Source organism: Naegleria fowleri, assembly GCF_008403515.1.
Source record: "Naegleria fowleri strain ATCC 30894 chromosome Unknown tig22, whole genome shotgun sequence".
Taxonomy (NCBI): Eukaryota; Heterolobosea; class Eutetramitea; order Acrasida; family Naegleriidae; genus Naegleria; species Naegleria fowleri.
In genome coordinates this window covers 364,386-390,638 of record NW_025407954.1, presented here as the reverse complement: position 1 = coordinate 390,638, position 26,253 = coordinate 364,386, and the positions used below count along the sequence as shown (strand labels likewise).

The 26,253-nt window shown below is 35.6% G+C and overlaps 10 protein-coding genes across 10 annotated transcripts; 5 read left to right on the top strand and 5 right to left on the bottom strand.

The window, feature by feature from the left end:
- Positions 1–99: 99 nt before the first annotated feature.
- FDP41_001067 (uncharacterized protein) lies at positions 100–2,987 on the bottom strand (the record flags this gene model as incomplete). Its single annotated transcript, XM_044700993.1, has 5 exons — positions 100–728; positions 890–961; positions 1,119–1,784; positions 2,023–2,333; positions 2,431–2,987. The coding sequence occupies 5 exons, from the start codon at positions 2,985–2,987 to the stop codon at positions 100–102; spliced, it is 2,235 nt and encodes a 744-aa protein (XP_044564627.1).
- A 263-nt stretch (positions 2,988–3,250) lies between these two features.
- Positions 3,251–6,000, bottom strand: FDP41_001066 (uncharacterized protein; the record flags this gene model as incomplete). Its single annotated transcript, XM_044700982.1, has 5 exons — positions 3,251–3,971; positions 4,043–5,130; positions 5,229–5,486; positions 5,547–5,650; positions 5,799–6,000. 5 exons carry the CDS (start codon positions 5,998–6,000, stop codon positions 3,251–3,253), a joined length of 2,373 nt encoding a protein of 790 aa, XP_044564626.1.
- A 350-nt stretch (positions 6,001–6,350) lies between these two features.
- Positions 6,351–7,183, bottom strand: FDP41_001065 (uncharacterized protein; the record flags this gene model as incomplete). Its single annotated transcript, XM_044700971.1, has 2 exons — positions 6,351–6,392; positions 6,446–7,183. The coding sequence occupies 2 exons, from the start codon at positions 7,181–7,183 to the stop codon at positions 6,351–6,353; spliced, it is 780 nt and encodes a 259-aa protein (XP_044564625.1).
- A 123-nt stretch (positions 7,184–7,306) lies between these two features.
- On the top strand, positions 7,307–8,175 carry FDP41_001064 (uncharacterized protein; the record flags this gene model as incomplete). The annotated part of the gene is made up of 2 exons (XM_044700960.1): positions 7,307–7,737; positions 7,860–8,175. The coding sequence occupies 2 exons, from the start codon at positions 7,307–7,309 to the stop codon at positions 8,173–8,175; spliced, it is 747 nt and encodes a 248-aa protein (XP_044564624.1).
- A 649-nt stretch (positions 8,176–8,824) lies between these two features.
- Positions 8,825–13,058, bottom strand: FDP41_001063 (uncharacterized protein; the record flags this gene model as incomplete). Its single annotated transcript, XM_044700949.1, has 2 exons — positions 8,825–12,678; positions 12,875–13,058. The coding sequence occupies 2 exons, from the start codon at positions 13,056–13,058 to the stop codon at positions 8,825–8,827; spliced, it is 4,038 nt and encodes a 1,345-aa protein (XP_044564623.1).
- Positions 13,059–13,433: 375 nt separating this feature from the next.
- FDP41_001062 (uncharacterized protein) lies at positions 13,434–17,386 on the bottom strand (the record flags this gene model as incomplete). Its single annotated transcript, XM_044700938.1, has 2 exons — positions 13,434–14,470; positions 14,524–17,386. 2 exons carry the CDS (start codon positions 17,384–17,386, stop codon positions 13,434–13,436), a joined length of 3,900 nt encoding a protein of 1,299 aa, XP_044564622.1.
- A 409-nt stretch (positions 17,387–17,795) lies between these two features.
- On the top strand, positions 17,796–18,598 carry FDP41_001061 (uncharacterized protein; the record flags this gene model as incomplete). Its single annotated transcript, XM_044700927.1, has 3 exons — positions 17,796–17,877; positions 18,094–18,256; positions 18,400–18,598. 3 exons carry the CDS (start codon positions 17,796–17,798, stop codon positions 18,596–18,598), a joined length of 444 nt encoding a protein of 147 aa, XP_044564621.1.
- A 362-nt stretch (positions 18,599–18,960) lies between these two features.
- Positions 18,961–19,896, top strand: FDP41_001060 (uncharacterized protein; the record flags this gene model as incomplete). The annotated part of the gene is made up of 2 exons (XM_044700916.1): positions 18,961–19,441; positions 19,562–19,896. 2 exons carry the CDS (start codon positions 18,961–18,963, stop codon positions 19,894–19,896), a joined length of 816 nt encoding a protein of 271 aa, XP_044564620.1.
- Positions 19,897–20,033: 137 nt separating this feature from the next.
- On the top strand, positions 20,034–22,657 carry FDP41_001059 (uncharacterized protein; the record flags this gene model as incomplete). The annotated part of the gene is made up of 6 exons (XM_044700904.1): positions 20,034–20,815; positions 20,882–21,243; positions 21,366–21,835; positions 21,963–22,185; positions 22,294–22,371; positions 22,479–22,657. The coding sequence occupies 6 exons, from the start codon at positions 20,034–20,036 to the stop codon at positions 22,655–22,657; spliced, it is 2,094 nt and encodes a 697-aa protein (XP_044564619.1).
- A 613-nt stretch (positions 22,658–23,270) lies between these two features.
- On the top strand, positions 23,271–26,165 carry FDP41_001058 (uncharacterized protein; the record flags this gene model as incomplete). The annotated part of the gene is made up of 1 exon (XM_044700893.1): positions 23,271–26,165. One exon carries the CDS (start codon positions 23,271–23,273, stop codon positions 26,163–26,165), a length of 2,895 nt encoding a protein of 964 aa, XP_044564618.1.
- Positions 26,166–26,253: the final 88 nt, after the last annotated feature.

Genomic DNA, 26,253 nt, shown 5'->3' with positions numbered 1-26,253 from the left:
TCCATTTGTACTGTACAAGGATAATAATAATAATACATCAGTATTTTTGCACAACTCTCAACAGAGTCAATCATGATTATATATTCACAACAATGAACTTTAATTGGTGATTCCATGTTCTTTCATATATTGTTCTGCCAATTCAAGTGTTGGAAACGATTTAAATTTTGCTCCTCTAAAATTATCGACTTGTGTTTTGCATTCTTCCCATGTCAAATAAATACCAGGTTTTCTTCCAGTGGCAACACAGTAATATTTACCACCTCTCTTACTTGATTCAAAGGTTGTGGAGGGTTTTTGACTCATTTTGGCCTTCTTCATCAATTCAGAGGTGTATGAAGAGTCTTGTGTTTTTTTTCTCTTTTTTGAATTTTGAGAGAGTGAACTCATTCCCTCCAAATCAATTTTTTCTAAAATGGTTTCAAATTGTTTCTTTCTTTGTGCAAAACTTTCTGAATGTTTTGATAATAATTTAGCAATAAATGTTTCTTTGGGTGATTTGTCTTGAGGAATGAACGAATCATTCTTACTAATTGCTCTATAGAATTCAATGGCTTCCCTGTTGATATGTCTTGTTAGTGTTGAGGAATTAAAGTTTTTCACTTGCAAATATTTCATTGTTTTAGCTCTGGAGAGTGCAACATAAATTTGTCCTGGACTAAATACAGTGCTCAAATCAATGATACATTTATCGAGAGTGAGACCTTGTGTTTTGTGAACAGTCATGGCTATGGGGAGATTGACCACAATGTGTTTCATAGGAATTTTATAATATACAGGAATATTATGATACCATTCGAGTGTAAATATACAGGAATATTATGATACCATTCGAGTGTCAAAAGGGCATCAATGAAAATGTACATCAAATAGACATTCCTCTACATACCATAAGCAAGTTTTAAAGGTATTTGTAAACGTGTACCTTTTGATTTCTTTGGTCCATCAGTTTCAAATATTGCTGTTTTGATTCGTCGATGCATTCATCAACAATGCATTCATCATCATCATAGCACCACCATCATCATCATCAATGAATACATATTAACACCATTCATCATCATCATAGCACCACCACCACCATTGAATACAAATTAAAAAGAATAACAATCACTCACCTGGATGTACAATTTTGATAATCTTGTATTCCTTTCCATTTTCTTCTCTTGTAAAAACAACTTTTGGAAATAATTCTCCATTTTCATCAATCCATGTTTGAGCATAGGGTTTAAGTGTTTTTGTGGTCGAATATAAATCTTGTGCTGATTGTTTCACAAATCCAATGACTTCTCCTCTTGTACCATTCACTAATTGATTTGTAAAATCATTCTTAATCATCATGACTTGAGCACCAACTCTCAAATTAATTTCAGGTGCAGCATTACTTGAATTAAAATTTGATAAAATAGCATTTCGAATCGATTCTTTAGTGCTTGGAGGATCAACACCTGGATCATATTCTCCATAAGAAAAGTAAGTATGATCCTTATAAATAAAGTGTGGTGGATCAAGTTTCAATAATTCACTTTCATTGACACCATCCACATTCTTATTAAGAGTATGAATGACTGTTGATTTTTCCATCCCTTCAAATCGATTGTGTTGTAATTTTGAGAGTTGTGAAATTGCATTGGAATCAATTCGACATGTTCTTATAGAATTTAAAATAGATACCCATTCATTTTCTTCTTGTCTAAAGACATTGGTTAATTCAAAAGTATATTTGATTATTTTTTGCCAACATTTTGCTTTGAAACACATTTCTTTCTTTTGATAGACAGTTTCTGTGAGTTGGTGTGTGTCAAGTGTTCATCATCAGCATTAGTTTGTTGACAAGTGTTATTAAGTTGTTGTCGGTGTCATCATCAGCATTAGTTTGTTGTCAAGTGTTATGGACATTAAGTCAAGTGGAATGTCAGTGAATGTTAGGAAAGTAAATATTGAGTGAGTTTATACAAGAGAATAGTAAAAAAGATGAAGCAATTCCTTCTTCTTGAAATGCACAAACATCTCAATACTCACCTCCATGTTCATTTTTAAATGGTTTTGCTACGGGTGGTAATTGTAAAAAATCACCACATAAAATCACTTGAATTCCACCAAATGCAGGTAATTGTTTCATGACCATTTCTTTTGGTGCTTTTGATGTTGCAATTTCAAAGAAACATCTAATCTCTGTTGCTACAGCTTCAAGTTGGTCAAAATATTGAGCATCAATCATGGATATTTCATCAATGATTAAAACATCTGTGCTTTGCCATTCTTTATCATTTCTCCATGCAGTTTTACTATCCACTTGACCATTGTCGAGTGTTCGAATACCTGCAAATGAACTATTGAGTGGTTGTGGTGGTGGTTGTGGTGGTGGTTGTAGTGGTGGTTGTTATGGTAGTTATAGTTATGGTGGTTATGTGGTACTTGAAAACTTACTGAATGGTAGATCCTCCAATATTTACAGCTGCAATTCCAGTGGATGCTGTGACTACAACTTTCTTTTGATGGACATTGGACAATGTTTTAATAATACATTCTAATAGAAATGATTTTCCAGTTCCAGCAACACCTGTAATAAACATGGAATGTCCTTCTATGGCACATTTCAATACGTTTAATTGTTCATCACTTAATTTTGATAATAGAGTCGAATAATTCTCACATTCATTCATATCAAAATTGGCTAACTCTGGAAATATATCGGATGGAATGGAAGGAGGGGATGATGATAATGGTCCATCTTTTCGAAAATGACTACTCGAGTTGTTGTTATTATTGTGAGAAGAAGGAGTAGCAGCACTTCTCGAGTTATTGTTGTTATTGTTATTTGAATTTGCCAACAATTTCTTTCTTGTTTCATAATGTTGATGAATAGCCTTGTCAAGATAAGAAGATGGAGTAGTACTACTACTATTGAAATTCCGAGTTGTTGTTTCCTTCTTTTGATGCTTGGACGTTGAAGCAGGAACATAATAAATACCATTCCGATTCATTTCCTATGAATAAAAGAGGTGTTGGTTTGTGAGGATGATGAGGGTTTGTGTGTGGAGAGAGACTTGAATGAGACGCGGGAAAAGGTTCAAATAAATTTTTTTAAAAAATTGATGATCCATGAGGTAGAAGAACGACTCGAAATACCCATCAGCAAGCCAACGAGTCTCAGATTTATTGAATTTCCGAGATGATCATGGCGAAACGACGAGTTTTGATTGAAGGATTAATCTACATCATCCACAATTGTCTTGTTTGAATCTTGTTACATAAATGTTTGACACTTATGGATCATGTTTTCAGTAGGTTTGTCATTTGAATTCTTTGAATAAAAGTTTTGAAACAATTCAAGTGCCTGAGAATAGTTCTTTTCGAAATAGTATTGACATGCTTGGTTGTAATGATTCCATACGTTTGCCTTTTCTTGTGAGGCTAATTCATACATCAATTCATCATGTTGTGTTTGCAAAGACATGCCAATTTCATAAATATTTGTTTCTTTTTTTGGAGAATCTTGTAAGGTTGAAACAAATGTGTCATCAATGAAGCACATCGATTCAATGAAACGTGTTTGAAAGGATTTCACACAACTATTCCGCACAGATTCAGAGCATACAATGGAAATGTTCATTTGTTTTGAAACATTCAATAGAGTTTGTAGATTGTGTTTACCACTACTCAGTAAGCTAAACTGTTTCACTTCTTTCGTTCCAAGATTCCCACAAAAACATTCCTGTGAAAGGACTGCAAATCTAAAACAAAGCAAGTCGGCAAGATGAGGTCTTTTTTTCAAAAATTCAATCCATCTCATCAACTTTAAAGACAAGAGCTTTTCATTGAGTGATCGACACAAGTGAGCTCCCTTTTCCTCATGATTTTGTTGTTTTTGTGTTGCATTTAACGCAAGAGTGATTGAATCATTTTCAAGAGAGATTTGAACTGCTCCATGCGTTCTACTACAACTATTCACTTGTTCGAATACATCACTACGTTGTTCATTATTGACCAGATTTGTTTGCATTGTTGGAATAAATTAAGAAATCATGTGTACACCTACCTTAAAAGTGAGACGGTTTCTTGTGGACTCATTGAATGAAGTAAATCATTAAATCCTTCATAAAGTATTTGTATCATTGTAACTCTCTTTGACTCCAAATAAAGGGAAAACTTGTTCACATCTTTGGAATGCTTTTTTTTGGAACTGTTTCGATGAATATTTTGAGCATTCATCGACGAAGAGTTTTTAGAGTGACTCTCTTCCACAGAGGATTGACTCTGAGACATGGAACTGTTGTTTGCATCACCAACCTTGTATTGCTGATGAGTCAATGGTTGTTGATTAGTGATGGGGTCCATTATTTGTTGCTCCTCAATCTCTGACAACAAGTGTGCAGGAATAAAGCTCTTATACAACTTCATTCGTTTGACCATTGATAAAAATTGAAGTTGAAGCAATTTCACTTCTGAAAAGTGACTTGGAAGAACATCAAGACCATCCAAGTTCATGTTTGAAACACTCTCAAAAAGATCGAGTAAATTGTAGATAGGTCTCACAATTTTGATTGAGAACAAAATTCCCACAAGAACTCCAAACGATACCATCATTATGGAGCCCAACACCGATGCAACAATGGCAATAACAGTCGATCCAATATAATTCCATTGAGGAACTGCCAATACAATAATCCAATCGATATTGGTCACGGTACACAAACGATAGACTGAAATGTAGGAAGATGCATCCAAAGTGACCAAAATTTGATTGCAAGCAAGTTCTTTCCACGTTTTTCCAAGATTTGTGAGAGCACTCCTTGATAGAGATACCACAGTAGCATCTTCAATAGTTTCATAGGTTTTTCGAATCAATGTGTTTCCAGTTCCCCAAGTAGACAAAATGGCATCGTTATCAACTGCAATGACAAAATTCGAACAAGTTTCAATGATAAAACTTCTGGAACCCACCAATTCTTCGGTTCGTTTTTTCAAAAACTCAGAGATCGATCCTGTGGTCAAGTCATTACCATAATAGTATGAGAATTTCTTGCCATTTGCAAGGAGTGTTGGATTGGTTTCTTCAACACAATTGATCAATGAGATGAAGGTATATTGAGGCATGGCTGGATCTGCATACGATGGAGTGAAGGTCTTTCAAGTTCAACATTTGTTTGATCACACACAGATGAATTCCATCCATAGATTCACTCACACGGTTAGAAAGGTTATGCAAGGACAACATTACTTACCAAATTGTTAGGGTGTGCCATACACGACTGAATGATCACACTCAAATCAAAGGATGACATGACTTGGTCTGGAGTGGATTTTCTTTGACAATAATCGTATTGAGAGAGTGGTAAAGCACATGAATAAATTTTCTGGTCCTCACTCGTAATGTTAAATAGTGCATGACCATTGCTCCATGTGATGAAACCAAAACAAAAATTATACATATCACCCACATAGCTCGAAATCACAATTCCATTATGAAGTTTTTGACCAGACTGAAACAAGTGAATGGAAGTTGTTGAGTTAGAAAGTAACAATAGGAATGTTCGACTCACCTTATATCCACTGTAAGTCTTCTTCTCCACAACATTCAGATTGTAAATATCCAATCCATCACCAATGAATTGTTGTTTAATGTCTTCGGAGGACATGGAAATTTCTTTCAATGTTTGTTCGGCATAATTAATGATTTTACTCAATTCGGCATCTCTTGCAGACGAGGAAAGACTAGTGAGGGTAGGACCAAAACTTGCTACGAGTCTGCGCTCGAACAGATCATCTCTTTGAAAGTGATGTGGATGACTTACCTAACCAAATGGCACTCAAAACAATCACACTCAATACGAGGAGAATGGATATCATTAAGATGAGCGTGAATTTAATGGATCGAATAAAGGAAACTTGATCTACTTGAGAACTTGATGATGTGGTGGTAGTGGTAGCGTCATCAGTTGCTATTGTTGTTGTTTGTTGATGAAGAATGGCATCAAATGGTTGCACTTTAGTCATATTATTTCCAAATGAATTATGTTGTTGTAATGTTTTTTGAAAGTTGTATGAAATGTAAATGCTTGGCCCGACTATATCATTAAAAAGGATGGAAATGGATATAATAGTTTTGCATCTTTGATTCATTATTCCATTATTCATACAACCCATTACATCTAAATTTATACAACTTTTTTGGTTGTAAAAATTACCCGCGGGCAGTCTAAATAACGTTTTAGAATCTGCAAATTGACATAACTCAGCTTTTTCCAATTAATATCTGTAAAAATTACCCGCGTTTTGTACACGTAAATAAAAGGATATTCAAGATGAGCTCTTTTTTGGAGGAGATCACCACCAAAGGACAATTCCTAGTGTTGTTTTGGGTCTAAATAAAACTTGGACTCATAGTTCTTTGAAATTTTTAAATGAAATTCATAGGTGATTGTAATATTTTACAACATACCTTAAACTCCTCAAATGTAATAATTCCATCGTTATTCAAGTCAATGGATCGAAAATATTCAACATTAGTCTCACATTGCTTCTTTACCATTTTGATATGCTTTTCAAGCTGTTGAGAGTGATACAGTTCTTTGTGGGGTTCTTTTTTCACCTTCTCCTGAACCATATGCGTTAGGTTCGCAATCTTATTTTCGCAAATCGTTTTGAAATATTTTTCGATATCGTGAGTGGTAATCACACCTGATCGATTCTCATCAATTTTGTTAAACTTATCTCGAATGGCTTCTAATTGATCTTTGGATAAGCGAGAAACAGCATCCTCTCGAGTGTCCTGTGTGAGAAGGACAAACTCTTCTCCTTCTTTCATTCGATTGACATACTTTTTTTCAAGAAAGGTTGTGTTGGGAATGATTGGATGAGGAATCATGGGTAAAACTTCACCCGATTGAAGACTCTTTAGTCCTACAAACTGAACAAATGAATGTTGCTCATACGTGAGATCAATTACATCCTCAAACTCAAAACTGTCTATCTCTCTGTTTCTTCTCACCCTTAACCCTCCTTTTTTATCTCCAAAATGGATAATGATAAGAAAATATTTGTTTCTTGATTTGGTGAGAAGAAACGATCGTATTGTTTCAATATTCCCTTCCACTAATTGTTGGTAGATATTTTCTTTGAAAGAAAAGTCGGTGTCTTGAAAAGACGACGACGATGATGAGCCTTGATTCCTCATCATTTTTTTTTGATTCAAAAAAAAACGTCTTTAAGCGCAAGGAATCGGATAACTCTGTGATATCAGAATTTGTATCTGGACGCAAACATAATCTTCAAAAAGTATTGAGTGCAATCACCATCATCCATGAAATTAGTGGTGCCAAGAATAGACAACTCTCAGCTACACAATTTGCTCAAGAGATCAAAGAATTGTGTCGATCATCAAAACAAGGATCGAGAAACTATATCAACTCATACGTATCGAAACAATGTCACTGAACCTAACAAGATAAAAGAAGTCATCCCTCAAGTCTACATTGAATGTGTGTCATCTCTTCCACAAGAGTCCAGAAATTTTACGACCTACACATGGAGATACAGTGATTGCTCACTCATGAAAAAACCTTTAAACGAATTTCCAAACATGAAAACAATATTAATGAATCAAAATTATAGATCTACAAAGAATAATTTGAAATTGAGCGATGAAATCATTGCACAAAATACAGACCGAATAAGAGAAGAGAATTTATTCACATTTAACATTACAGGAATACCCATCTCTATACGATTGCAGTCGAGTCGAGTGAAGATGAAGCAAATTTTGTTGTCTCAGAAATACTACTCATCAAGTCAAGTAATGGAAAACTTAGCTTTCGAGATTTTTGTGTATTAATTCGCATCAATGCCTCTTCTAGATCCTTCGAGAATGATTTTGCTGTGAATGGCATTAAATATCGAGTATTGGGATGCTTTAAATTCTATGATCGTATGGAAGTGAAAGATATCATCTCCTATGCAAGAATTGTTGATAATGTTAATGATGATATGGCTTTTGAGAGATGCATTAACATTCCAAAGAGATGTATAGGAGAAGGTTCTCTTGCTTCATTGAAAAAGGCTGCAAAAGAAAAGAACCTTTCTTGCTATGAAACGATTCGTCTTGTATGCAAAGAAAAACAGAAAATTTCTGGAGTGCAAGCTAAAAAAGGATTTAAACAATTCATTGATTGAGTCAATGAAGGCAATCAAGGACAAATCTCCAAAGAATATTTTAAACGCCATTGTGAAAATAATGTAAAATTTTTTAGTCAACTGAAAACTTTAAAGTTCCTGGTTGACTGAGGTATTGGTATCGAGAAATGCACAATTACTCGTACTTGTTACTTCCACATATGCAAAAGGCAATGAAAGATGGAATTCCATGTTCACTAAGATGCCATCTCAATTTGAGAAATATTAAAAAGAGCGTTCAAGGCATGTTTGCAAGAAGAATGAAGAACCTTTAATCGACCTTCCACTTGTAATTCCAAACCACCACAAGAGCATTCTGAAGGGTTTGGGTCAACAAGCACAAGTCTGAATGGAATGCATCACTTGAATTTGAAGTTTTAACAAAGAAAACGTTAAGGACATTCATTGTTGCAGCAGAAGATCACCAAAAACACCACAATTCCAATTCCTCAAATCAAAGGGTCATCTGTGGAAGATGACATTTGTTTGGATTCATCAAGTGATGATGAAGAAAAGGAACCTAAAGCTGCAATTTCTTCTTCAAAGATCTTCTCAACAAACAGAGACACAATTGGACTGGGCAAAAAAAAGACCAAGTTCCAGTAAATCAGTTAGTTCAATGAATTGATCACTCATTTATTCACTTCCATCATTTTCGTTGATTGAGAATCCTATTAAAAGCTTCCTTGTCTTTCTTTGCGATTTTTGTCTTCTTATCCCATTCAACAGAGCTGAGTTTTGATTGTGAAGCAGTTTTTAAGGCCTCCACAATCTTATGAGATTCTTCTTGGCTGAATACCCAATCAATGATCTTCAAGGTGGAACATACATTGTTCTGTGAGATAAAATCACACAATGCTTGAACAAGATCAAATGGAACAGTAAATCCTTCAGGAATGTCAACTGATAAATTCAATGTGACAATACTTTTGTTCTTTGCTAAATTGTAAAGCAAATGCTTTAAATCTTGAGTAGCAAGACCACATCCATCAAATGAAATATCCACAAGAGATTTACTCTCTTCCAATGCAAGGAATAAGGAATGTAATTTTTCTTTAGAAATTTCTGAAAAATACTCGCAATAACCTGTATCTATTAATTCAACAAAGAAATCAATCGATTGAACTTCATCATTTCGAATTTTGTTGATCAATTTGTCAAGTGTATCTGGTTCTTTTTTAGAGTCATCATTCTCTTGTGTTGGTTGGCTTGTTATTTCCTTGGTTGAATTCTCATCAATCATGGTATTAGTGGTAGATTGAGACAAATGATTGGCAGTTGAACCAACGTTTGTTAATTGGCTCTCAAGTTGTGAAATGAGTTGTTTCATTCGTTCCAACTCTTGATTCTTTTCTTTCATATTATCTTCTAATTGTTTGATCATTGAATCTTTCTTTTTAACATCTTGTTGAATAGACTCAATGGTCTGTTGTTGCTCTTTGATCGTGGTAGATAAAGATTCTTCTTGTTCTTCCAATGATTTTAGTTTTGAATCTTTTTCCAATAATTTTGATTCATATTCCTGTAAGAGCTGAGAAGTGCGTTCTTCGAATGTTGTCAAGTTTGAACGAATACATTCCTCAAGCTCTTGAATCTTTTTATCTTTTTCTTGATTGAATTGTTCAAGTTCGAAAAGACGAGTATGAGAATGTTGTTCCTGTTCTTTCAATGCACAAAGTTCAGTTACAATTTCTTTTCTCAAATTTTCAAGAGATTTTTGTTTTTCGAGTGCCTCTTGTGTTAAAGTGGACGATTGTAATAATTGGTCTTGTGATTCTTGAACTTGCTTTGATTTTAACTCTAATTCTTCTCTCAAGGTCTTCAATTCAGAATTTAACTGTTTCAATAATTCTTCCTTCTTTTCCACTTGTGATTGGAATGTTGATATTTCTTGTAACAATTGATCATAATCTTGTGATTTGATCTTGAGAGATTCCTCAATGAGTGAATTCTTCTCCATTAATTTTTGAATATTGTCTTGTTTTTGTTTCAATTCAAGTTTCATTTCTTCAAATTGTTGAATTGATCCTGTCGATTGTAATTTTGCTTGTTCTAATTCTTTTTCCATTTGAGAATGTTGTTCCATGAGAGTATTCCACTCCTTCACCTTTTGTGATAATTCTGTTTGAGATTTTACGAGAGAGTCTTGAATGGTTTTCAATTCCATTGATTTTGATTCAATCATACTTTCCAATGTTTTGATTTTCTCATTCAAATGAGAGTGTTCTGTGTGTTGTGAATGAATGACAAGTTCCTTTTCTTCAAGAGATTTCTGTAAGGTAATGAACTGATCTTCAATGAGATGATTTTCTTGTTGTAAAGCTGTGACTTGTTTGGTGTGAGAGGATAATTCATCTTCTTTTTCACGATTCAATTGTTGGACAAGTTCTTCTTTTTCGTGAATCAATTGTTTGAGTTCTTCAATCTCATGACTGGAAGAATGTTGTAATTGTGACAAGGAGTGAGTCATTTTCTCATTAAGAGTTTTTACAGTGTCAAGTTCTTGAGTGATCTTTGAAAGAGTGAATTGAGTGTGTTCAAGTTCTTTTAAAAGATTTGAAATTTCAGTCTTTTTCTTTTCAATTTCAAATGTCAATTTGGATTTTTCTTCAGAGAGTTGTTGAGAGTGTTCGATTTTAAGAGTCTCCATCACTTGTTGCAATTCAGAATAATCCTTTCGAGTGTTTGTCAAATCATTCTCTAAATGTGAGAGTTTTTCATGGAGATTTTGAATTTGAATTTCTTTTTCTGAAACGGTCTGATGAGTTTGATTCAATTCTTTTTTGTAATGATCTAAATCCATTGTCAAATGATTCATCTTTTCATTCATTTCTAATTCCTTCTTTGAGAGTTGTTCAATTTGTTGTGAATCATTGAGTTTTGATTGCTCAGATTCAATCTTGATCTTTTTCAATTCTGATTGGTTTGTTTCAAGTGCTGTTGTGAGAGATTGAATTTCCATTTCCTTCTCAGAAATTAATTTCTTTAAATTCTCAATCTGTGTTTGAGCTTGTGAATGTTCATGAGTGGCATTTGTGAGTTGAGATTTCATGTGAGCAATTTCCTTTTCCAATCCTTCTTTTTCATCTTGTGCGAATTTCACACGTTCGAGAGTACTTTCATGACGATTTGAAATTTCCTTCACCTCTGAATTTAATTTCAAGATGAGTTCATCCTTATCCGATAATTGTCGATAAAGTGTGTTCATTGTTTCATTCAAATTACTAATTTCCTTTTCTTTTCTTTCAATGGTGAGAGTTAAAGTTTCCAATTCTTGAATCTTGTTGGAAAGTAAATTGGAAATTGTGTCATGACTTTGTTTCAGTGAAAGAATTTCATTCTCACTCTTGAAACGAGTTTCAGATAAAGTTTCATTTGCAGTTTGTAATTCTTTTCGAATCTTTTCAATTTCTTTCTTTTTTTCTTCCAATGTTTCTGCAAGTGAGTGTTGATCTGAAACGAGTTCATTATTTTCTATTTCTAAATTCTTAATTTTAGAAGAGAGTTCTTTCATGTGATGAGTGCTTTCTTCTAATTTGGAAATGTGTTGTGTGAGAGTGGATTTTGAAATGGAAAGCTCTCGATCGGTGTCATTGAGTTTCTTTTGCAAGTCCATCACTTGTTGTTGTAATGTTTCAATGGTTTCCATATATTGATGTTCCAACACATTGGAATCTTTTTGAAGGAGTGAAATCTTTTCATGACAATGTTTCAATTCACATTCCTTTTCAGTAAGGATTCGATCCCTATCTTGAAGAGAATGTTTCATTGCTTGCAAAGAGATATTCATTTGTTCGAGTTGTTCCTTGTTCAATTCCAAAGTTTGTTGTAAGGAAGAAATGACTTGTTCCTTTTCTGAAATTTTTGAGAAAAGTTCTGTCTTTTCATGAACCAATTGTGAAATTTCAGACTTCTTTTCTAAAATTTCATGATTCAAATGATCTAATTCAATCTTCTTTTTTTGTAACAACTCGGAATGGATGGTTTGAGATCTTTTCATACTTTCAGAGAATTGATTGGTGACATTGGTTAAATTTGTTTGTAAATTGGCACATTGTTGAGTTAATTCTTCAAGATTTGCCTCAAGTTCACTTTCATGTCTCTTTAATTTGTTCAATTCAATGTTAAGTGCTTCTTGTTCCTTCACTTTAGATTTTAACACATTTTCCAATTCGAGAGCACTTTGTTTCATGTAATTTGAATGATCTTGTTGTTGTTTTTCAAGTAACTTTTTGAGATTTGAAATTTGTTGAGAGAGAGTCTCTTTTAATTCACTCGAAGAGGTTTTGTGTGATTCGTATTGAGAGTTGAGTTGAGAATATTCATGTTGTGATTGATGGATTTGTTGTTGATAGGTCTTTTCAATTTGTTCCAACTCGAATTTCTTCTGTTCTTCCAATGTGAACAATTCTTGTGCTTTGAATTGGACCTCTTGCTCTAATTGTTGAATTTTCTTTTCGAGTTGTGAAATGTGTTGTTGTTGTTGTTGTTGTTGATCAACATCTGTGGGTGAGTTTGATATGAGTTGTTGGTGATGACGAGTAGTTAGTTGTAGTTGTTGGTGTTGATGAGTAGTAGTAGTAGTCAATGATGATAATAAGTTGATTCAATGATAATGTTGAGTGTGTGTGTTGAATAGCATTTTATCCGATGGTCATCATGTTGAATCCTATTTGAATTCACACACAGAAAAACATACCATGATTCGTTTTTCTTGTCAGTAGTGATGCTGCTGCTGATTGACTCTCCAGCAATTTCTTTTCAGTCTTTTCCAACTGTGTGGAAAGCTCTTTATTTCGCAAGTAGAGCATTGCATTTCCAACACCACTGAGCCCCAAAAGAACAGCAGAGCCCACTAATAATCCTTGTGATGACGATGGCATGAGGAGAGAACTGTTGCAACAACAATTTTTTTAATGATGTCTTGTTGACAGCATTGACATCCAAATTGAACATAAAAAGACAAAACATCGATTGACCAAATGGAGCAAAAGTTGAGTTCATTCAAAAATAACGGTGGTAACAAAAGTATTATAAAAGTTAACTCAAAAGTTTGGTCCTCACATTGAGGCGTTACAAAAGAATTTAAACTCACAATAGTTACCACACCAAACAACCCATCTCTGCCTACAATTTCAAATAAAATATACCCTTAATAAGACTATTTCTAACCTGCTGAAGACTGATAGTAGTAGTAATAATAGTACAACTTGAGAACACTCTCTGAAAAATAAAAATGGTAAATCATCTTGTGAATTTTATGAGCTTTCTTCATCCTCGTCGACATCATCGTCAAATAAATCTTCATCAGAGCTCGTCGAAAAGTCCACAGATTCATTAGAGGCAGCTCCTTTTGAAGTAGCATTTGTCGTTGTTCCAGTGAGTTTTGCATCAATTTGATTTTGTTCTCGTATTTTAAAGTTGGTCGATAATAGAGACTTTTTCACTTCCTCTCGTGACATTGGAATTAAGAATGGATGTTGTAACAATTGCTTAGCTGTTGCTCTTTCTGTTGGATTCCAGCAGAGACATTTGGAAAGAAAATCCAAAGCTTCTTTGGAGATCGAGTATTCAGAGGCTTCTGTTTCTGTAATTTCTGGAGATTTTTGGTTCTTGAGAATATGGAAAAATACTTGCAAAGGTTCTTGAAGGGATTCCAACTCAGGATAGGGTCTTCTTCCAGTTAATGCTTCTAAAACAATACAACCAAATGAAAAAATATCTGAAGCAGTACTACTTTGAAGATGAGACATTACTTCAGGTGCAATATACATGCATGTACCGGTAATGGTTTTTTCACCAATTTGAGGTGAATTTAACTTTCTAGAAAGTCCAAAGTCAATCAACTTGGGAATGCCCCATCGATCAATCATAATGTTAGAAGGAGAAATGTCTCCGTGAATGATATCTTTTCCATGTAAATACGAAAGAGCTTCCACAATTTGTTTGGCGTAAATTCTCACAATGTTTTCGTGTAATCTTCCAATTGCACTATCTCGAACAACCTTATGCAAAGTATCTCCGTGAACAAGTTCCATAATCATTGAAATACTTCCATTGTTGTACTTATCACGATCTTCATCGCAAATTTTCGTAAATTTAAACAAGTCGCTTGCGATAAATTTCACAATGTTAGGGTGATCTCCAATGTCTTCTAAAATCTTAATTTCATTTACAATACGAGCAAATACAACATCACTCTTTTCGCTCTTGTACATGTGTTTCAGTTTGTCGAGATAACAAATTTTAAGGGCAAAATTTTGGCCAGTAATGATATGAATTGCGCTATAAACCACTATTATATTCACAGTAAATATAAGAAGTAAGTAAAAAAACATTTGAACGTACCTGAAAAGCCTCCCTTTCCGAGTTCTTTTCCAATTTGTGTTGTATCAAATAAATGCTTTTGTTCTTCGAATGTCGGGCAATATAATGAACTAAAATGATATATATCTCTATACCAAAGAGCTTTTTGTTGCTCTTGAGTGGACATTAAACTGGTTGGTGTTTGGCTTGATCTTTCATCCTTAACCTCTTCGTGTTTTGTTAGTTTCTTTTCAGCAGGTTTGAAAATGTCGTCCTCCGAAAAGCTTTTGTGTAATCCTGATTTCTTGACGATTTGAGTAGGTGGATGATAGGAATGGTATGATGCAGGAGGTGATATGGAGTGATGATGATGGTCATTAAAGTGATGGAAGTTATGATGTGAGTTTTGTCCATAGGTATGCGCTAAATACATGCCATGATTATTGTTATGACTTGGCTGTATCTGTTGAACAATCACAAGTGGTGATTGTGTTTCCACAAATATATTCATTCTCTCATTTGCAAAGTTTGTGGCTAACATTACAAATGGCTCCAAGTCCTGACCAACAAAGGATATCGATAACGAACTGGCTTCAGAATCTGCATCATCGACAAGTTGTGATTCATCGACGTGAGCCTCTAACTCAAAAGCTGGCTCATTTTGTTCGCCTTCACTAATATCTTCAATCTTGACGCCACTGGCCCTGTGCTTCCTTGATGTAAGATAATCTTGAATAGCTGTTTTCAACTCTTCTGTGGATCTAATAGTAATTAGTTCACCCTCTGCATCTCTGTATTTTAAAATTAAGGCATTGACATCAATACCTTCATAATGCTGTCCAGCTTTTTGATCTAAAATTTTGCGTTTTACATCGTTGAGTGCATCTTTAGAATCATCAGCATTCTTTTCAAACCATTCCAATAATGATGTCTTATTCTCTTCATGATTATCCGTATAGGTATAATCACTAAAGTATTGCTCTGGATTGAAAGTATCAACTGTTAGGCTTGGAATTTGTATCACAGTTGATCTTGAAGTTAAGGGTGTGGATGGTGAATGTGAATTACTATGGCTATTGTAAGTTTTAGTAACAACAAATGTCATTGGAAAAGTAATGGATGATACCTCTTCTTCTTGCTGGGAAGGTTGGAGTGTGAAATCATCCTCTTGCAGTGTCATGTCATGAGGCATCTTTTCTTCGTTGGACGTTGTACTGCTATGTTCTGTGTCTGTAATTTCTCCAGATGTTTCTTCGTTATCAGAACTGTCAGTAGTGATTCCTGCTTTTGATTGTTCTTTAACTGTCTCTACAGATTTCTCATCAGCATCATCTGTTTGTGTGCAAATATCAACATAATGCTTTTTTACCTTAGGTTTCACTCTCATATGTTTTGCACTTGTTGGAATGTTGGGAACTTTTGGTCGCCTCCTTCCGTTATTTTTTCTTTGTGCGTAAATTTCTGATAGTCTCCTTTCGGATTGTATTTCTGGTTCGTTCCACTTTACCTTAATCATTTGCACTACCACTGATGTTCTTTGTCCACCTGTTATCGAGGATCTTCTAGAGGATAAAGCACCATGTGTGTTTGATGTTTCATTTGGGCTTGTTGACAAAATTGCAATAACATTTCTCTCTTGTGTTGTGTCGATGTTTTGAGGAGTCATGTTTCTAAAACCTCGTCTGATATTTGCGTCTCCATTTGATGTGACACGAATATCCGGTACTGTTGTAAACGTACTAGAGGCTGAATTATTTGCATCGTCCGCCTCTTCGATCGTATATGGTATCTCATTCGAAATATTATTAGAGTCAGCTATGTTACCAGCATTTTGTTCAGGATATGTATCAGCAGATGTGAAATGCATGCTTGTTGCTGAAGAGACCCTTTTATGACCTCTTCCTCTTCTAGTTTCTGCTGTAGACGGAAAGGTTGGGGTGGTACTAATGGAAATGTGATTAACAGGTCCATTATTAGCAATAAGGGAAGAGCCTCTATTGTGTTTGTGACTGTTGTCACCAGAAGCTCGGTCATTCATAATTTGAATAAAAGAGGTGGAAGGAAGAGATTGAGAATAAATTCGAAAAATATGAGGTTCAGCATGGTTACTACTTGAACTAATTGGTGTTGTAGTGTAAATGTGAGAATTATAACCTTGAGGGAAGTAACTATCGCTATTGTTTCTGTGGTGATGTTTTCCACTATGCGTTATAGGAGATGAACTATTGCCAATGCTGATGTTGATGCTCGAAAAATGAGAATTTGATTCGAAATCTGCTGATGATGTTCGTCTGTGGTTAGAACGGTGACGTCGTGGTTGTTGTTGAGAAGAATGATGATAAAACCGTGATGATGAATGTTGAAGACTTTCATCATCATCACTATCACTAGTATTCTCAATAAAATTGTCTTCCTTTGTGAAGCTTTTAGATGTGTGTTTGGTTGATGAGGATGGGATTGGTTGATTGTAAGACTTTCGATTTGATGATTGTGATGGAGGTGATTGTTCATCCGCAAAATCATCCTCTTCATCCTCAACTTGAGGAATACGATACAAAGGAGAGTCATGATGATGATGAGTGAAAGATTCTACAGGACGAGGTGGTGGTCCCAAATAATCTATCAAATTAAATCGTTCTTCGTCCTCTCCTACTCCACTAAAATTAAAAGCAGTCCCTGATGATGATGATAATGGAGAATGATCATTGAAACGTTTGGTGAGCCTAGATTTGTTGGGTGGGGTTCTGCTACTTGATGGTTGAGAAATGTTATTGTTATTAATTGTTTTTTCCGCGTCGGATGAACAGTTTGTTTCAAGATCGACTAATTCGAAATCTAAATCGTCTTCATCTTCATCGTGGTGTAAAAAGCCTTCACATTCAAGAGGTTCAACCTTGGAAGGCATTCCTATTATTAATTTCAATAATAAACAATGTTGTTGTTAATACTAGTATTTGGAGTTATTCAAATTCTCGATATCGGGTTGGAAATTGCCAGTTGTGATGAGGCACACAAAGTATGTTGGTTCGTTGATGATGATGTAGAGATTGTGTATAGCCTCTCGTGTAGTGGCTACTACATTAAAAGACGTGCGGCAAACTTTTTTCTGTTTTTTTTGAGATTGGAAGTGTTGTTGGGGGACTGTCAGAGGAGAAAAGACTCTTCAAAGTTAATTCACGCCCCAATTAGTGTTGGCCGTGAAGCCTGAGACTCTTCTAATGTCAAACATCATACCATCCGTTACAATCACTACATTTTAAAGCAAAAAAATCGTTGTTGCTCGACCTGACCTCTCTCATCATCATCAACAACGGATGCAAAACCGATTATTGGAAGAAGAGGACGATCAACAGCTCCTCACCTCAAATACAAAACCAACGTCCACTTCCGCCCACAGTAAGTCTCATTCTGAATCATCTCCTCGCTCATCATTCCATCATGAAAATATATGATTGTTTGATGATGGTTTTGGTCGTTACTGATTTGACCTTCGGAATGGGTTCATCATGTTTGCAAAAATTTAAATTCACGATGATTACATTACAATTTAATGAATTGCTCTGATTTTGTGGAATATTGAATTTTTAAATTTGTCCTTTTGATCAATACTAGATCACAAGAATGATTCCCGATTTGCATGGTGGAAAATGAAAAAGAATAGAAGATCACATTTCATTTGTTGGCTCATGATTTTGACCAGTGGTGTCTTACTGACAGTGATTGGTTTAGTGAGCATGATTTTATTAGTAATTTATTCACCAACTCCAAAGGAAATGTAGGTTTGATGAAAATTGTTGTTGTTCATTATTCACTAACTACACACATGTCCTTGCAATCGATCGTGAATTCATTATTGTAAATAACCATCAACATTTGAAAATGGATCATAAATCCACCTCGATGAATCATTTAAATCAGTTTGGATGGAAAAGGTCCCATCAGTGACAAGCAATGGAAGGAAATTGTGTTGGAAACTTTTGGAATTTTGAGTGGATTTGTCATTGGTATTGGACTTGTCATGTCCATCACTCCGTTAATATGCAGTTGTTACATTATGAATCCAAAGGAATTCCAAATTCCTGGAATTCATGACGATGAAGAAGACGATGGATTGTAATGGATGAGTAATAAACTTCCTTAATGTGAGACATTTCAAGTCGTGTGTCTTTCGAGTCATGAGGAGATTATACAACCAGCCACAAGTTCCACAAACTCAACTCTATTTTGCTCATTAGAAGCCTCAATTGCACCCTGCCATACTATTATATTTGATCATATTATTATGAATGATCCATGTGATGTTGTTGGCCATGAACTTGGACTTATTTTTGAACTTGTTTTTTGAATACTTTCATTTGGTTAAATTCCACATTTGGTTTTGCCTTAATCAGATCTCAACAACAATTTAAAAGTGTATTTCACAACACACACACTGTTCTTCATGATGCTAACAACAAAAACTTTCAACGTTCATTCATCATGAAACCTTACGCACATAATTCCAACAAGATCAGACTTTCTAGTGGTGGTAGTCTCTTGTTACTTGTGACTCTGCTGCTCTTGTGCCACTGGTCCTTCTCACAAGAAATTTCGTTGCCTCTAACGTACAATGTCGCTACTCATCGATACAATACAACGATCAGTGTGAGAGGAACTGGAAAAACAAAAACAGCTGTCACCCAAGCAGATTTCACTATTGCCATTGAAGCTCAAAAGACTTCTGCTTCAGCTGCTCAACGAGAAGTGGGTCAGTCCTCCGCTCAAGTCATGGAAACTCTCCAACAAATTGAATATGTGTTCAAATTGAGAACTTCTTCCATTTCTTTATATCCAGTCTATGTATATAATGATACCACGAAGGAATACACAAGAGTGGGTTATAGATCCTCGAACAGCATCTCATTCAGTGTGAGTAATTTGGGAAGTGTGGGTCCAGTGTTGGACAAGCTCGTCGAGTTAGGTAAGTGTGTTTCAATGACAACGTTCAGATTCGTGTTCAATGATAACGGATGAATCCTATTTTATGATTGTGGATTCACCCACTCGATCATCACTTTGAAACCGCACACATACAATTTAGGTGTCACTCAAATCAGTAGCATGAATCTCGTAGCCAATGACACTGAAATTGAGAAGGCAAAAAACAAAGCTCTTCAATTGGCCATTCAAGATGCCATGACAAAGGTGGGAAATGTGTTGATTGCTCTCTATGATGCACCGTCCTTTGAGCAAATCAAGAACAGACTAGAGGTCACTGACTTGAATATTGAAAGTAGTAGCACCACTCCAGTATCGTATCCAAGAATGTATGCTCGTTATCAAGATGCTTCCCAAGGTGGAACACCCTCTGCCATTCCTGTGGTTGCAGGTGACATGGACATTGAATCCTATGTTTCCTTAACCTTAAAGTTCTAAGACACTCTCAAGTGACATGATCTTTGATATATTTCTCGAATTGAATTGGATAGATTGAGGTCGAGTCAGACTCTTGGAGAGACGGTGAAAAAGGCTCAATAATAAATTTGAAAGAAGAGATTTTACACTTTAAAAAAATGCATTCCTCACAAACTGAGGACATCCATCCCGTCCAACAATTACTACTCCCTTCATCGTCATCTTCATCGGAAGAGGTCAATTCAACAACTGATAATACTGCTACTACTCGATTGAATGATGATTCCTTATCCATGAATGATGATGGTTCAGAAAATACTTTTACTCATGATATGAATCATAATAACGATAGAATCACGAGTTCTTCCATCACCCCTTCGAGTCAACAATCATCATCTCCATTTGCTCATCATCAAGTTCCATTAGAATCCATTGTGTCGGAATCGGAAATTCATTTGGCAGCTTCAGTGCTCGAGAGGCTTTCCCATCACTCTTATCATTTACAAGACCCTCGATTAGCCCAATTAATTCATGCTGGATCTTTACTATTCAAAAGAAAGATTTCAAAAGAAGAACAAGCAGAAATGAAACGAGAATCAAGAAAAAAAGCAAAAGAAAAATTTAAAAATCATGACAAGAGCATTCTCATGCAATCTGTGATGCAAATGAAAAAACACAACGAAGTTCATTATTTGAGACAACAAATTGCAATGATTCCAAATGCACCAAATAGTGAAGTACCCAAACTCACCCATGAAGAAGATGAGGTTATTATTGAGAATATTCCAGAAGAAGGCTTTGCTTCTAATATTTCTGTTTCGAACGAGCAAAATGATAAACAGAACGTGACTGAGAACATGAATAACAAGGAACAAACTTTGACAACATTCTCGAACACTTCATCCCACAACTCTAACAACAGATTATTGCGAGCTGTGAGGTAAGTTTCCTGAATTATTTCAAACAACTTCCTTTTGTGACATTTTCATGAATTCCTCTTTTACAGATGCTATATTTGTCATGAAAAGACTCACGAAATACATCACTTTTATCATAAAATGTGCCCAAAATGTGGAGAGTTTAATTTGGAAAAGAGAAACCAAACAATGGATATGACAGGTAAAATTTGTCTTGTCACTGGTGGTCGAATTAAAATTGGTTTCTACACTGCACTTAAATTATTGAGGTGTAATGCTGAACTGGTTATTGTTACTTCTAGATTTCCAAAAGATTGTGCAAAGAGATATTCATTAGAACCAGATTTTGAAATGTGGAAAGATCGTCTCAAAATTTATGGCATTGATTTCAAACACATTCCGTCAGTGGTACAATTTACTGATCATCTCAATCACACACTTCCTCGATTGGGTAAGTTTCACATGCATTCATCTTGAAATTGTCACATTCCATTGACATCTACAATATGAAATTTCAACACCTGGACATCCGTTAATATCATGTATATTGGATAACATGTCCATTTCAAATAGATATTCTCATTAATTGTGCGGCACAGACCATCCGCAAACCCACTGCTTACTATGAGCATGTTGCAAAATATGAATTAACAACAAGTCTTGAAGACATGTCCGAAACTCAACGTAAATTATTACCACTTGACTTTTCAATGAAAGTCATGCCAGAACAAAAAGATATTGCACTACGAATGTTGTCTTCAATGGAAAAGAGAGAAGCTCTCGAATACAATCCAACATCAAGCAATGGTGCTGCGGAAAATTCTCAAGTTATCCTTCACACCTCTCATTCTCGTTCTTCTCTTAAATATAATGCCATGAGAGATGAAGTAAATGTAAGCTCAAGCAGTTTACTTTGCCAAATTCCCATTCTAGATGAGGACAAATCTTACAATGAACAAAGTTTTCCAAGAGATGTGTTCGATGTCAATCAAAATCAAGCAGACTTTAGGAACACCAATTCATGGATTCAGAAATTGGATCAGGTAAGTGTGAAATTCTTTGGTAAATTGTTCAAACATGTTGTTTTGGCTACAACACTTTACTTTTGTATACAATGAATATTCAACTGATGAACTATTGAAAAAATAATGAACATTTATGGTCAATTAGGTTCCTGTCTTTGAAATGCTTGAAGTTCAAACAATTAATGTCACCGCTCCTTTTATTTTAACTTCCAGATTGAAAAATCTTTTAGCCCAAGGAGCAATATATTCAATGAAGAACAATCTTAACCATGAACCAATGAGCTTTGTAATTAATGTGAGTTCAATGGAAGGACAATTTTATAGACGATCTAAAGGAGTGCATCATCCACATCTGAACATGGCAAAAGGTATGTTTTAATAATTTAAATTCGCGATTCCCTTAATTGCTCATTTGATTTTTTTGGAATTGCGTCATATTATCCATCATCGATTGTGAATGATATCGTTCAAAATAGCCTCTCTTAATATGATGACACGAACAAGTGCTGCTGATTATGCAAAAGACTTTATTTACATGTCCTCTGTAGATACAGGTAGGTGTTTAAACGATCGTCATCCAATGACAACATTTTCAAACATTTCCATTTGAATCATCGCTTCATTTTAACACCACTCTGCACACACATCCTTGCATCTCAAGGATGGAACAATGATGAAAATCCCTTGAGTGATCTTGATAACATTTCACAAACCTATTACTGCCCATTGGATGAAGTGGATGGAGCATCAAGAATCTTGGACCCAATCTTTTCAGCCTTGCAAGGCAAACAAAAATATTTTGGTGTATTTTTGAAGAATTTCGAACCTTTTCGATGGTAGACCCGTGAATGGACTGTGTGTGGTGCAAGGACCGAATGGGTTGTGTCTTTAAAAAATTTGCAAACCTTGTCACCACTCAAATGTTTTGACGGGTAAAAAAGGTTCTGCTCGGCATTGTCTTATTTGGTCAAGAACTATCTGAGCGAAATGATCAATCACCCATAATAAATTAGTGCTTACCAAGTTTACTACTCCGAGGAAACTGGCTTTGATAGAAAACGACGTGATGGGAGAGAAGTCATTTTCGATTCGATTAATCTGGCTCCATGAACCAATCTCAAACATCTTCGTCAGGTATTGTCCCATTGCTCCTCAATTCTCGTGCGAATGTCATTCCATTGGTGGTTGCTTTTGAGACTCAAAGTTATTCCTTTCAATATTCAACCACCACACGTTTATATAAAAAACACCCCAACTTGAAACTGTTGCTCTCTGAAATCAAACCCTTCCTTTTTTTTGAAAAAGGGAATAAGACAGAGCATTTTGTCGCACCCTATTTCTTCAAAGAATTCAAACAACTCTTCTTTTTAGCTTGTTATTCGTTCCGATTCCATCCACTCTCCTTCAAAATTTTGATTAGCAAAAAAGACACACCATTGTTGTGAGAGTATATATGAGTGACGAACAACCACCACCAACACCACCGAATGCATCTTCTTGTTGCGACCAGGACAACAATTCCAATCACAAACAATCACCACATGGTCACAACCATTCAGATTTCTATTCACCCATGATTCATTCATCGATTGAGTTGCATCACCCAAACGAATCTGTCTTCTATTTTCAGAAACAACCATTGGATAACGATCTTACTTCCTGTTCGCACTCCTCCATTCCTTCTTCAGCTTTGAATTCTTTAAACAGTTCAGCTTATTGGAATGAGAGTGGAGTAAAATTGAATTATCACAACCGCACGAGTTGTAGTAGTAGTACTCACACCAGTGGTTGCTGTGAGGATGATACCACACTCACCACTACCAGCAACAACACCAGCAACAACACCAGCAACAACACCAGCAACAACACCAGCAACAACACCAGCAACAACACCAGCAACAACACCAGCAACAACACCACCACTTCAATCCACAACATTGAGAGAAATAACGAGACCACATGCGAGAAGCAATTTCTTCAACAAGAAACATCCTCTCCATCACAACCACTCATGCATGAACAGCAACCCATTCAACAACAATCAAAAAAGATCTGCTCACATTCTCCATTAACCTCCCATTTGAGCTGTGGTGGTCATTCCACGACGATGGAAAGCACCTTATCCATGATGATGTTGATGCTCGAAGAGGAGTATATCCCATCACATACTAATGTTACTACTCATGCGATTCCTCCGTATGTTACTACTACTTCAAATTCTACAACAAATTCTACAACAAATTCTACAACAAATTCTACTTCAAATGCTCTCACATTAGCAACAACAATCAATATTCCAAACATGATGAATCAACATGCTCCCTCTCCATTGTCTTCAAATGTTGGTATTGTTGGTGATGGTGATCAATTGAACCATTTTAGTAATAATAATAACAGTACCCCGCATCGATCAACTCCACTTTCGAATACTTGTTGTCCTACTTCAAATTCCAACACCACAAACACCACCAACACCACAAACACCACAAACACAACAACATCCACTCCTTCCAACGTCATGTCCTTCGTTGATGAGACCACCAAGGTCAAATGCAAAGTGAAAATCAATCGAAGAAATAAGGAACACAACATTAAAAAGACACGACTTCGAAAGCCTCTTCAAAATGACAAACTCTTACAAAATTACTTTGAATGGAACAAGACACAGACATGTAGTGAAGAATTAACAGTTTACAAAATTTTAGAACCACCCAAACCATCATCATCACCACCACCACCACAAATACCAATTTCAGATGTACCATCTTCTTCATCAGTAGCCACCACCTCTTACTCTTCATCCTCAACCTCTTCATCCTCCTCTTCGAACAGTGATGATGGTTTTCTCAATCTCTCTTCCATGAATACTCATCATGACTCTCATCCCTATTCCAACAACAACATGATCCTGATGGACAATAACCAGAGTTCTTCCTTTCATGACAGATGTCTCAATAGTGTCAATGTTCAATATTCTCAAGAACAAGTGGATCAGCCAAGAACATCTTCTTTAGAACAACAACAAGTTGGAAACATGAATGTAATGACAAGTCAATGCAATAGTACCAGTACTACGACTGCTGCTACTTCTTGTACTCCATCCATCTCTGAGAGAGTCAAAAAGAAGAAGAAAAGAACCACTTTTGAGGGAAGTCAAATGTCACTCTCCTCTGATCCAACATGTGTTGAAAAAGATCTCGAAAGCAAACATATTGTCACTTCAGAAAAGGTCAAAATTCAAAAACCATCAAAAACAAGATCCAATGTCATGACCACTGTTGTGACTACTGAAAGTCATAGTACTATGACGACTGGCACACCTTCAAAACAACAACCATCAACATCGAGACGTCTATCACCATCCACCATGGTTGCTCCACTTTCCAATCATGGCGGAGGAGTGAATTTTGAATCATTTAACAGCAACAATATGAGAACTTCTCCATCCTCATCCATCACCACTCTCAGTAGTAGCAATAGTGTTGGAGAACCACCACATCATGTTTGTTTTGGATTGCAACAGCAACAACAACAGATGCCACTATTATCTCATCAGACACCATCAACCATGAAGAAGGGTATGAATGATTGTTTATCAATTCATAACGATCGTCATAGCTACCATGTCAATCATCACACGACATTTAGTTATGTCCCTCCCAATCGTGTGATGTTTCACAATCAGCAACAACAGAATCAATACAATCAACAACAGACAGTGATGGCTGAACAAGAGCATCAACAACAACAGATGGCAATGCTTTGCAACATGTTACAATCTGCCACCCAACACTCTCCATTCATGACTCAACAACAGCCACAGGTTGTCACTCGTCATCATGCTGATCAGTCTCAAATACTAAAACAAACTCAGCCACTGTCTGTGAACAATCCATCACCTCCGTCACAATTTCCACATATGAAGCCAACTATGAGTGGAGGAATGGGTAGCACTCATCCAGAGTTCAATGCACAGTCTTTGAATCAACCCTTCACTTCTCAGAATGACCATCCAACAGAAAGAAATTCCCTTAGCAAATTGATTGAAGTAGTGAATTCGACTTCAATTCCAAGCTCAAACTCCCCAGAAGGAGAAAAATTGAAAGCTATTTTGGAATTTATTGGCTTCCAAAATGAATCTGTTGGCTCTATCACTCACCCAAACCATTTGATGCATCAACAGGACACAATATTTGAACAAACTTTCCAACATATCTTGTCATCCAACATGACAAACTCGGAAAAATTGTCTTCCATCTTGTCGCTACTCGTGTATCAAAAGATGAAAAGAAGCGACAAAGACGAAAGGAAAAGAGGACCACCACAAAATCAACATGAATATTTCTAGTGGATAGAAATAACCATTTGAGTTGTGACTTTTATTAATTGTTGAATAAACAAATATTCATGACAAAATTGGATACGTAATATTGACA